Below are 12842 nucleotides of genomic sequence, written 5' to 3' on the forward strand. Positions count from 1 at the left end.
TTCCTTGTTAAGTTGTTACCACGCCCTTTCGTCGAGCAAACCTTGGCTAACCTTCACCGAGAAAAAAAAAATCATGACAACTAATTAATGCCCATAATCCCTTATAGAATTTTTAGGAAAAAAATAGGGTATTACTAGTCGACGTACATGGTCTTAGTGATTAAAAATAAATTATTATGCAACAAGGTAGCACGGCGGTTAAGTAGACCATGAAATGATTCCAATTCAGAACGTTAACCTACATTTTTACAAAGGTGGTGTTTCCAACGGGGGTTTCCCCTCTTCTTTATTTTACAATTGGAATAATATCATGTTCTAAATTTATTTGTATTTCCTTTATAAGCTACTTTCTTAGCTTTCTTGTACTTATCTTTGCAACGTCAATCCATTTTATTTCAAACACAACACGTCCTGAAACACAACTCGTTCCTAAATGCACTTCTGTTGGAACCTTTCTCAGTTCCTCCTTCTATGGGACAGTGACAGTTACGTAGACGTTGGAAAAAAAGACTCAGGGCGATTTATGTTCGAATGCTAACATCCCCACAAAAATAAAATACGCCCACAAAAGACGTGCCAATAGATGGTAGTATAGGGAAGGATCGAACCCAGCCTCCTTTCTCCCAAAGAGTGATACGAAAAAAGGAAACAATGTGGTGAATTGATGAGTCAAGAACGAGAAAAATCCTGATATGACGACTGTTTATTATTGACGTCATGTCACTGTATTATTTATTCTCTAGAAAAGAATTAACAACCATAATGCAATTAAGGAAAATCAAATAACGGTGGTGAGGCATGTTCCTGGTATGGCGCCGTTTCATAAAAAAAAAACATAACAAAATAAACCGTAACCATAAGTATCTTGCATAACCAAACTTTCAAATGTGTGCTGTATCGGCGGTGTTTTTCAATTCCACCAGCCCAAAAAGTGCAGTAATGTCAACCATATAATGAACAAGAGAAGATTACCTCAATACAGGTGTACCGTGAAATACTTGTATACACTGTAAAATTTCTTTATTGGCGTAGACGGTTCTAATACCTAGACCTAAAAAATAAATGCACTTCATAAAATGGCGTATCAATGAGGAAGAGTTTGTAGATATTATATATCATATTATTGATTTTTCAACGTGTGAAATCCCATTTGGAAAGACAAATTATAGTCCTACACTCCAGTTTCTCTGCTAGCACCCGGTCGAGCAGGACGGCTACTTTTGCTCGTATCTAGAGGATGTCCGTCTTCACCATTTTCGATGTCTAGGATCTTCAAACTGGACGCACTGTGCTCTCCATCGCGCTCGGCGATGACTCGCAACGGAGCAAAGCCAGAAGGCCTCAGATTTTCTAATCTCGGTCGCTTGCTCACTCCACTGACTGAAGACTTTTCGTTTTCAATGGCATATTCAGACGGCTGTTGTTGGCTATTTCTGGTCGGGGATGTGGATCGTCGATTTTCCTTTTTAGCACCTTGAGGCCGTGCTGTTGTCTCTCCACTCACTGGCGGAGAGCCAACCACACGATGAACGAAAAATATCGTGTTTTTATCATAGAATTCAATTACCTGAAAATGGAAAACAGGTTCCGCTGTCGAAACTGGACGTTGGGTTAACACCGGCATTGCTTATCGACTTCGGAGAACTCGGTGATTCTGGGCTGGACAGCGGAGAATTGAAAACGGAAGAAACTGCCTGGGGGAAACGTCCTCCAGTTGGCATAGGGCTTGACACGCTAGATAGTCGTCGTCGAAGTGCCATTTCGATTTCTGGTAAATCATCATCTCCAATCAGATTTCGATTGTGTTTCTGGTAGACCTGAATACAAAATGAGGTATTTCTCTATGTAAGAATTCCCTGACGAAATTGTGAAAATATGCAAAATGTACCCGTTTGTATTGATTGCTGCTAGTGGTGCGAAGAGCTTTGCGGAATGCGTGAGCAGTCGCATCTGGATCGAGGGAACCGCTGTTGGTCGATTCACCGCTGTTCGGTCTTGATTGTCTTCCCTTAATGCCCTTAATGCGCAACTGAACATCAGGGAACTCTGACAGTCCGGGCACGTTTTCGTTGTAAGGCCGCATCGGATTGTAAGACCCTGGAGTGGAAGCCCGCGCTGGCATCATGCTGCCGGGTGGTGCGCTGCTTTGCCGCACCAACGGGTATTTACCTCTCATCGGTTTTTTGAATTGGTTCACCACTTGACCAGGCAATGGTGGCTGAAACAGTAACGGCGAAAATTCTACATCGTCACTAATTGGCAAAGGAGATGTTGGTTCTTTCGCCGTCGGAGCAACCTCCGGTGCTCGTTCCTCAATTTTGGCCGTACTGGCAACTGGAGTAAAGCCTGTATGCTCACCAGTTCCAGCGTACATGTTTGCCGCATGTTCCCTATGGCACACATTTTAAAATAGTGATTTCCTAGCCTGATTGGATGAAAATTAAGAATTCTAACTTACGATAGAGTCAATTTTTCGAACAAACGCTGCAAGCTGTTCTTGTCCGTGCTGCGCGTAAAGATGGGTCTCAGGTATAATTCGTCAATGTGCTCAATTTTCTCCTGGTAACTCGAGAGTACCGAAACATTAGTATTTTAGATGTCGAAGCTTTGAAAAATAGTGCGTTACCCTGAAAAAATTATTGCCACGATGACCACAGATCTCCTCAATTCCGGCACACAAGTGATCAAACATCTAAAAGATAGAATGGTAAATAATTAGGATAAAAACGAACACATTCAAATTGGAGTGATATTACAAACCGTTTCATTCATTTCGTTCATTAGATACTTGACAGTTTTGCTATCTTTTTGAATGTGAAGAAGCCGTACGAAGAGCTTAATGGTCCCACCCTAGGTTTTCGTTATCGGATCGATTACTTTAGTTTAGATTTTATCGGATAAAAAAAGCTTACTTGTACGAAGACAGTAAAGAGAATAACAGCTAACGTGGTTGTGACAAACATCTGACGGGGTTGGATGACGCTAGGCAGAAGCATCTCCACCAACGAGAAGCTGACAGCTCCTCGCAATCCTCCATAAGCCATGATAAATTGCTCTTGCAAGTTGACTGGCTTGAGCCGGAATCGATTGGCAATGGCAGTCAGGATAAACACGCCTTAAAAAACGGAGGACAAAAAAGGAACATTGATCGAATCGGGAAACGTAATTTTCGAGGATTAATTCCAAATGATCCAACTTTTAGGCCATAGAAATGCTATGATTACCGAGGAATCGGACAACGAGGCACAAAAGCAGAGTCCATAGGACGAAACCAGTGTGCCATTCGTGGACGTCATTGACCAGCACCATGCCCAAAAACAGGAAGATGATGGCGTCACTGGTAGAACTGAGCATTTTGATGAAATACTTGACGGTCGTGTAAGATTTGTGCGAGACATTCGCGAAGGCGTAATGGGCTTGAACAAGGCCACATCCGATACAGCTAAGCAAGACAATCCACCCCGTTAATGTCAAGACATGTTCAAAGTCCATAAGAAATTGGTAGAATATAACCTTACCTGATGATGCCCGAAAAATGGAACAATTCTGCGCATAGGTAAGAGAAATAAGCCATTCCTAGTACAGCCAAAGGTTCAACAACTAACGCCATACAAATTCAGGAAAAAAAAACGAGAAGACATAAGAATTAACACAGACGTATGTTAAATTGAGTAGCGATGAAACAAGCACGAATGTCGAGCATACCCCGAACTTCGGACGTGGTACGAGTAATGAGCGCCGTCAGCAGTCCGCAGAGAATGCCGATACCAAGTCCGCCAAGACTTATGGTGAAGAAGGAGACGATGCCTAGGGCATACTGTCCTCCAGCAACATTGCCTTCCATTTGGGCAAAGACGACCATCATGGAATAGAGGACAACGGTCACAGCATCTACAATTAGCAATAAAACGAGGTACATACGGTATATCGGTAGCGTTTTCACAGACGGATCCCTGTATTGGGTCACGTGATTCGAACGCGTCAAGAAAGGGATCGATAATCACTCTGGCCATGCTAGGATGGGCAGACTAACCCGGCATAGAAGTATGTAGCAGCCAAGATCAATAAACACGTACAACACATTCTGGTATAGCTTGAGAAAAAAGACTGCATCAGCTCACATGAAGAAGAATTGAATATTGGGAACAATCAAACAAGTCATTCAACAAGAAAATTCTCTAGACGAATATAATCTCGTTGAGTTTTCTCTTTCCAGTACGTCGGCATATCTATCTTTCTAAGGAATGAAACATTCCGCAGGGACATGGTCCCGCGATAGTTTGCTACCACCTATTGACGGAAATGATTGAACATAACCCGGAAAGGAACAAAGACAGTTCTTTTCTTTTGATGCCTTCATCTTCCGGGCACTTCACACTTGAGAGTTGCACCTTTCTTTTTATCATTAACCTTCGTCTTGCTTGCAGAATCAATGATTTCCGGGCTTTCATCCAAAACGACGTGACAACGGCCAAGTAGCAAACAAAAACAGAGTGAAAAAAAGGCGATTCTCTTGCGTGTCATTTCACTCGATCCGTTGGCATGCAAAAGGAAAAGAGCTCAATTGGATGGTAAGCGCTAGTACGTACCGTTAAGCAAAGACTCGCCAAAAACGAGGAAGTAAAGGTCTTTATTGATGCCAACTTCTTGAAAAATGGCCAGAACAGCCACGGGATCAACGGCTGAGATGAGAGACGAAAAGACTAGGCAGTCGGTGGCCTTTAGAGTGTAAAACGGGCCCGCCCACCACTCAACATTGCTTTCTTCGGGTACGCGGACAGCTCCGATCCAACCAATTGTCACCAGTCCGAGTAACGAGAATCCTTTAATTTTTTTTTATTCAAAGAACAAAACATCATTAAAACGACGCTTTGTGACTAAATCGTTGCGCTAATAAAGCACTATCTAGGGAAAATAATACGTCATGAAAATAGTGAAGAACAGTGAGACACTATGTACTCTATTATCTATCAGCTACGATTGTTTGTTTCAAAATGGTATGTTTGTACTTAAACTGTATTCATGAAATGAATTGTGGGAAATCTACTTTAACGTACAGGTTAACTTGATCCAGCTTACTTTATTTCAAGTTAAGTTTTTTAACGCGATGCTAAACAAGTCAATAAGTGCGCTCGAGGAAAGGAGTCGTTTACGATTGCTCACGGCGGAGCTCCAAGTCTTTTTAACGGTCTATATTATTTTTTTTTTCCCCTTGCACGAAGGAATTTGTGCCTACTAAACTACACTGTGTATAACGAAACAGCAGGTCTGGGATTGTGTGCTGTCAATTTCGAAGCAACTGCAAGGTTTTTTTATCTTCTACTGGCTTTCGTCCGATCGGAACCAAACGAAAAAAAAAGAGACCAACAAAAAGATTTCGAGGATAGAGACATATACTGTGAGAGAGAGAGAGGATAAGACGACCGAATAACTGTGTAAGACCCCATGAATCGGCTATGTATAGCTCCTGACGTGGAAAGGTTAGCTCATTTCTATTTCCCTCTTTTTTGGCAAAGGAAAGCCGAAACGTTTGGCTCTTTAAGAGACCCCTATCGATCAGCGGGAAAAGACATTTGACATAAAACAGACAAGACATGCGTGATAAAGAAAAGGCCAACGATTATCGCGTGCCTACTTTACATCAACATCGTGTTCAAATTGTTGTTCGTTATGCCCCACTACACAAGAATTGGCTTTTAAAAAATCTGACTTCTCCTGTGTAAAAATTTTCAAGCTTAAATTTTGATCTAATCAAAGAAATAGGAAGTTGAAACGGAACACTCACCAATTAGGAAGGTATTGAAGATGGTCCCCTGTTATCCGGTCGGGGATGAAATGAAACGGAAAAACATAATTTTAACAAAGAAGAAATAGTAAGAGGGGAAAAAGAAACAGATAAGAGAAACAAACAAAAAAAAAAAGAAGATCACGATAAATCATCACACGCTAATAGGCGCCCCTGTCAGCACGTCGTGCGTGAAACACGACCGCAACAGCCAACACCAGTAGCGGCTTCGAGAACTGTGTGGCCTTTTGAACCTCACCGAAAGTCGATAAAAAAAAGACACAAGATCGAGTTGGGGGTAAATTGATCTACCCCGTCTCTGTGCCATGAATCGTGTAATTGGATGGCATGTTTCCATCAGTACTTTCAACTCTCTTCGACATACGATAGGCTGTCACTGTTACTTGTTCATATTCACCGCTACTGGTGCCCGCTATTGCGTGTCTGCCGCTCTCTCTCTAGATTTTCTTGCACACAAGACACAAACACAGTGGACTACTAAACGGGAAAGACGAAGACGTATAGGGAACTATTGGGTGGTAAGAGGACAGAAGACTAGCTAATAGTAAAAAAAAATTTGATTCGGATTTTCTATTCATGTTTAAATCCTTTCTACCGAGTTTTTAGAGCAAGAACAAAAAGGAAAAGGCAAACTCACAATGACTGCGTAGAAGAGGACTGTCCCGACATTATCAGCAAAGGCTCGGTCGTACAGCGAATAGGACGATTCCAGAATGATACTATATGTATATATATAACACGAGTAGGATGTTGGTGCGAGAGATCAAACAAATATGTGAATGCGACAAAAGCCTAAACAGATCTAACTAAAATAAATCAAAATAGCAATAATGATGAATCATAAAAGGAATGGCTCAATCATCCGATTCAATGGATGAACTCAGTTCGATGGCACGTTGCCAACGACGATACATTATCGGGAATAGTTTCATACATGTTCTGAGCCTGCTTTTCATTTTTGTTTTGGTGGGGATGGTGGTGGAGGGTGTTCCATATATAGTTCTGCTGCAGCTGTCTGCACTTTTCCCGGATTGATTGCATGGCGTGTCATACACTTATTTGTTTTGCTACACGGCCTCAACATAAACAACAACGCAAAGAAAAAAAAAAAATTAAAAGAAAACTCACGGTGGTAGTAGAATCAAGAAGAAGAGTTTCGGCGTGAATGTTGGGAATCTGAAAGCTTCGTCGCTGTCCGAATTGGAAACTGGGTTACAGCCTGGGATTCGTGTTGCGCCCCTCACTCCTTCACATAAGCCAACTCCGGCAGCACTGTTTCGTTGTCAGTAATTTATGCCATAGTTTTATGTACGTCGGGAAGCCATTTGTTGTTGCGTTGGGTCAAACGACATAGTTGCACCAATCGGGATGGACGTAGGGTTGGTAGAATAGCAAAAAGAAAAGAAAAATGAGACAGACAAATGAGACGAGTTTTTTTGTTAAGTTATTGCACTGCAAGCAGCAGCCCAACAAAAAGCTTTTCTTCCAAGAAAAGGGTCAGTAAAATAAGAAAAAAAAAAGAGAAAAGGAATGGATGGATGAAAGCTCAGCATGTGACTTACTAGAGAATTCCGCCGACAGCGGTCCCGAGAAGAATCAGCAAGCTGCTCGGTCGAATTGTGTAGAAAATCCCCGCGTTACATGCAAGTAGATCCAAACATTATATTTTATGTCTAGCCTTGTAAGCAGAAAACGGGAAGGAACACAATAAGAAACATGTAACAGTGGATGCATCTGAATGAAAAAAAAAAGGAAGGAAGCGAGACGGACACGAGAAATGCAAGAAAAGAACGTGACAAACGAACGGTCAATAGAGTCGCATCGCTGAATTGAGTAACAAAAACATGGACATTGGCGACGTGCTGTCATAATAACAAATTGTGGGTACTAGTATCAACAAAGATCCTTTTATTTATACAGAGCGCCGTTCGCACTCTGTCCAGTGTTCTGCGCTACGGAATAAGACGGTGCCGCACGTCTTGTTCATCGTTTATCAAATATTTACGACCTTCCCAAGTTTATCGATGAACATGAATCGATTTCATGGCAAACTTTTTAAGTACGGCCCCCTAACTGAGCCAGTACAGCTGAAGCGTATCTTCAAAGCCATCAAAAAGCACAATCTTTATTTTTCAATCAGGCAATAATTTCTGATTTGTCAATTCCTTTTTTTTGTAAATTTGGAACCCTTGAAAAAACGGCTATGGAAGATGTAAATCACGTCGAAAAAAAAAAATGCTTTTAGTTCTTATGTATAGAAGTAACGTTGATTACAATAGATTAGACATAAAATGTACTTTGATACACGATAAGAGGGATTACGTAAGATTCCGCGACAGCAAATCTCTACACGATGACGACAAAGATCAATAAGTATCGCAACATTTTGCAATTCGTGTCTCTTTTCGTACGGCATGAACTCAATTGGAAACATCAGACGAGTCGTCGCCCAATTAGTCTGTTAATAGTAGGAAAAGCAAAGTAAAACCAGTACTGGCCACTCACCATGACTCGGGAATTCTCGACGAGATGACGTGTGCGTGATGGAAAGCTGGTAACAAAAGAGACGAATAGCATGTGCCGAATGAAGATACCATCGAATCATGAAATTGAAACGTAAAAAAAAAATGATTGTCAGAAAAGGATTTAAAAAATACATATCCTGTCCTTCTTTATTATCTATGCACTAAGATACTCGTTATGAAACTCCTACACAGTACAATGTACCAACGGAGCCGTTATCATGCAACAGTTATTTCCGTTGACGTTTGCAGTGAACTATAAAATGTAGGTATATCCCCAACTTTGATACTTTTGGTACTCATAAAAGCTAATTTGCTTTTTTCCCTTCCAGTAGGAATTGACTGACTGTGGCATGAAACAAAAGGGCTACCAAAATCGGGGCAGACGACAACCTTACATTGAATCAGAAGAAACTGCATAATATGTATAATATGTGATCTTTACACAATTAAAATAATGATTCGCCGTTGAAAACATCAACTACAATCCCTTTTCCATTTGCATAACTGGTGAAAAAAATGATGAATTGAATTATTGGTTCAGAGTAACACTTTCAATTTCACTGGCTTTGTCGACTAGGAGAAATCTACCCTTTTTTGTAACACTATACGGATATTACAAAAACCCTTGTGCTATACGGTAACCAATTGGTCGCAAAGAAGTGAAAGCTAGAAAAAAAGATTCATTACCCACTTTGGCCAAACCGGCCACGATGATGAAAGTGGTGAACGTGATGTAGATCCCAATCTCGTCCCAACGCCAACTGGCCACATGGATACCGTTATGTACTTCTTCGTCATGACTTTCATCGTCGTGAGTAGATCGATTTTCTAACAGTGGCGCGGAATGATTCATTTCATCTTTCTCCACTATGGCTGGATGGTTGATTTCGTCTTCTTCGCCGTTTGCCACATCTTTCCACCGTCTGGATCGTCTGCTTTTATGATGACGTAGCTCTGATTGCTTTTGTTGTTTGTGCAACCAGTGCCAGAATTGTCGTTCACTATCTCCACTGCTGATGCTGGTGGTTTGAACCACGAATGGTTGTGGCTGAGACACCTGCTTCAGGTCGCCATTGACGTACAACTGGTGATTCCGTTCCGTTGTTGCACTAGCTGAGCTCAGCGTTGCATGCAGCAACAACAGAAGTAACATAATCGCCATGGTAACCGACGTCTACACTCGGTTATGGCTCTCAAAACCAGCTCACAAATGAGAAAAATACGTTGGGTTGTAATAGGTAAATTGTTCTGTTAGAAGTCGATCTCATTGTCCTGCAATTTAAAAAAAAAATTATTATAAATCACCATTTAACTTGGATGCTCTTAGAACTCCATAATGAAAAGAATGTGTAATGATTTGTCAGGATGGAAATGTTTGAAATGTTTGGGTGCATAAATAGCTAACATAACTTTTGGCAGACGCCAAAATATTCGGTGGGTAAATAGTTGGAGTGGATTAAATGCACCGTAAATAGAAAACTCGCGTCCCGGCAGTTTTGTTTACACTTACACTTAGGCTACACCATAGAGTGGATCGATTTTGGGGTTTTGGCTTTGTTCCCAAATGTTTTCCCTTCCAATTTGAGGTATGGACTCTGGAGCACAAAACTTAATGCACTTTACGCACCGACTGAACTTCATAGTAGCTGCATTGAAGCATTTGGTCGGGCGAAGTCTACAATCTTATCAATAGTTTTCATAAAACTGTAAGGTGGCTTTTAAAACCACACTGTGAGTTTTGCTGACTGATAAAATACTTTAAGGATTACATTGTGGTCCAAAAGCCAGCCAAGGTTTGGTTCGAATGTCTAGTGTGTGTTGGCATAGCGAGTGGTAATCTAAACGTGGCATTGGGAAACGGAAACGAAAGGGAACAGTAAAGAAAAGTGACAAGCCTATGCGAATGTCCACATAAAAAGATGACTCAACTTAACAATGATAATGACATTTGTAATGAATTGGGTCGATGTTAACAGCAGTATGTTTACTCCCACATCAGGTGTGTCTTCTACCACCATAAAATGTGTACCCAGCACCTTCTTCCCCTCTGTCTCTAACTTTGTGTAACATTTTAATCAATATAGAAATCAATATCGCCTGCTATTCAGTTTCATTCATCTTCTATCGGTGTACGGTGACATAGAGTGTGACAAACAGGTTGAACTTTGTTGATATTCACTTCCTACGACAAAACATTCTTGCTCGATTGACTGCTCCATCGTAACGGGGGCAATAAAGTGTTGAAGAAAATGTTGTGATGAACATTGAATTTGTATTATAAGAAAAACACATCCCACGTTATTACCCGGTACGTGATCAATCACGCCAAAACGTAATCACCCTGGGAACAATCCCAACATGCACTCTATCGTAATTAACTTGGCGTTGCATTCACGGCGTCACTGGCTGCCCAAATGTTTCTACAGATTTTCTGGCTAGCTTGTGAGCATTCACTTTCACTCCTTTTACTTGTTTCTGGTGCAAAGAAAGACATTTTAATGAAATTGCGTCTGTTCCGGTGTAGCTGTACAACTGCGTGATGTGCCGTCTGAATCAATTTTTCTCGTTGAAGACGATAAGACTCGGATTTCCAGTATACATACTTTAATAATTTTACCACACTTCGCACACGTGAAAATCAAGTCACGAAACCATTGTACTTATTTAGTTCCCGGTTATTGCCTTCTGAATGACCTGCGTCGCTTCCCTACCAGACGGAGAAAGTTACACGGCCTAGTTCGACTAGCATTGAATAATGTTTGTAAAGGTCACCTTCCACATCGGGATGAGGCTGTTTTCCTATTTCGTGTTTGTTGTCTTTCTATTTTGTAGTCGATTTTTATTTCGGTTCTTGCGTGAGTAGCTTTAGCTATTTTTGAAGTTGCCAATAATAGAGAGTCCACATAGAATGTTGCCTTTCTGTCCTTGGAACGTCGGAGCACAGTATTAGGTTTGTAAGATGCCACCAGCGATGTCGAAGACGGAGACCATATTACCCTCGACACCATCCAATCCCGGTCTTTCTACCATCGTCTCAATATCGTTTGTTCCTTAAGAGAAATGAAATCATTCGCTTGTTTCTACTCTGTATCTCGGTGACCTTTACTTTCAAGTCAACTACAAGTTGGGTTTTATTCCCAAAACAACTATTAAGTAAAACTTTGAGATACGCAGATCTTGTAAGTAAGGAGACAAATGACAGTTCCTCGAAGCAGAATACAAAGAAAAGGAGACAACAACTTAGAGGGGAACAAGGAAATTGCTTTGATTTTGTGAGATCGGTACAGTTTCTTATTTAGATGTGAGTGGGGGAACCAAGGATTCTGTCATGCCTTTAATGACATTACCTCATTCAGAAAGGCCGTTTTTTTAAATATACAATCCATTGCTATTTTAGCGCGGAAACGGTGGTTTGCCGCTCAACCAGACACATTTTGTATCCAGTGGAACTTTTGTTTACAGCAAAAGATAAAAGTTGGTTATGAAAGCTTATCGATCCACCCCAAAATTTGGTAACGTGTATGTTGTTGAGTTCTATCCTGTTTCTTTTCATTACGACTGAGAAACGCGACTAGGAGAAGGAGAGCCCTTTTGTCTCAATGTTTCAGAGCAGTAAGCAGTAAAATGCTATTCAAAAGCATAAAGCATATATTCTCGTCTTCCTCGGTTTTATGTTTATTTATATTTGGATAGTAGACAAGTTGGAAACCCAGTAAAACCTTTTCCATTGTTAGATTTCCTCGCTCATGAATTTTGAATCTAGCCCGTTGATTATTTTAGATACTCACAAAGGCTCATCTTCTAACAGATTTCTGTTAACAAATATCGACCTCCACCTCTTATGCTTTGTTCTTATTTACGACCCATGTCATTGACAATCAAGCGGCGTGAATAACTCTGAAGTCTAGACGGGGAAAAATCTCTCTTGTCTGCTGTTCCGATGTTATATACGTACACACTTTGGGTCGTTATGCAACATCAAATCCATTTTACATGCCTCATGCTTTTTAAGTTCTCTTCTATATTCCGCTCTGCTCCCATATTTTAAAATCTTTGGGGAGTAGGCGATGGGGCGCACGGTTGGGTAGACACCACTGCACGTTATAGAGCGCTTTATCTTTTATCCACATCTTTCTGCATCCTATAGACAGCGTTGTTCAATGGGAATTGCTTACCAAAATTTTTCTTTTATCCGTGATTTCCTCTTTGTTGATTCCTATCTATTTGCACACACACCAGAACTTTTGAAAGGCAACAATAAACGAAAGACAATTTTCAGATTGGCCACGTTTTTCATCCGTGTTGTTATAACGAAGTGGCACTGTAAGGCGCTCACGTGCAAGAGCGAAAACATCCCGATCACGCACGAGCCAAAATGAACGAAAGTACAGAGGGAGGGAAGGGGATTAAGAGAGGGAAGGGTCGTCCTACACAGACGGCAGCACAACACCGACTGTCATTTCCCATACGACTGTACTCGGGAGTTGAACTTGCGAAGTATTTTTCCCGCC

The 12842-nt window shown here is 41.1% G+C and overlaps 1 protein-coding gene across 3 annotated transcripts; it reads right to left on the minus strand.

The window, feature by feature from the left end:
* Window positions 1-685: 685 nt before the first annotated feature.
* On the minus strand, window positions 686-12788 carry LOC130685216 (uncharacterized). Of its 3 annotated transcripts, none has more exons than XM_057508466.2 (18): window positions 12507-12788; window positions 9019-9603; window positions 8312-8357; window positions 7369-7410; window positions 6935-7078; window positions 6444-6525; window positions 5786-5813; window positions 4590-4823; window positions 3706-3891; window positions 3519-3600; window positions 3225-3442; window positions 2913-3115; window positions 2761-2850; window positions 2627-2692; window positions 2459-2559; window positions 1889-2390; window positions 1568-1817; window positions 686-1503 (listed from the first exon to the last, which is right to left on the minus strand). In XM_057508466.2, exons 2-18 carry the CDS (start codon window positions 9491-9493, stop codon window positions 1172-1174), a joined length of 3081 nt encoding a protein of 1026 aa, XP_057364449.1. In that variant the 5' UTR covers window positions 9494-9603; window positions 12507-12788; the 3' UTR covers window positions 686-1171. The 3 variants fall into 3 exon arrangements, with proteins under 3 accessions (XP_057364449.1, XP_057364450.1, XP_059350406.1); XM_057508467.2 differs by lacking the exon at window positions 12507-12788 and adding an exon at window positions 9842-9956; XM_059494423.1 differs by lacking the exon at window positions 12507-12788 and adding an exon at window positions 9836-9944.
* Window positions 12789-12842: the final 54 nt, after the last annotated feature.

Source organism: Daphnia carinata, chromosome 3 (assembly GCF_022539665.2).
Source record: "Daphnia carinata strain CSIRO-1 chromosome 3, CSIRO_AGI_Dcar_HiC_V3, whole genome shotgun sequence".
Classification (NCBI taxonomy): domain Eukaryota; kingdom Metazoa; phylum Arthropoda; class Branchiopoda; order Diplostraca; family Daphniidae; genus Daphnia; species Daphnia carinata.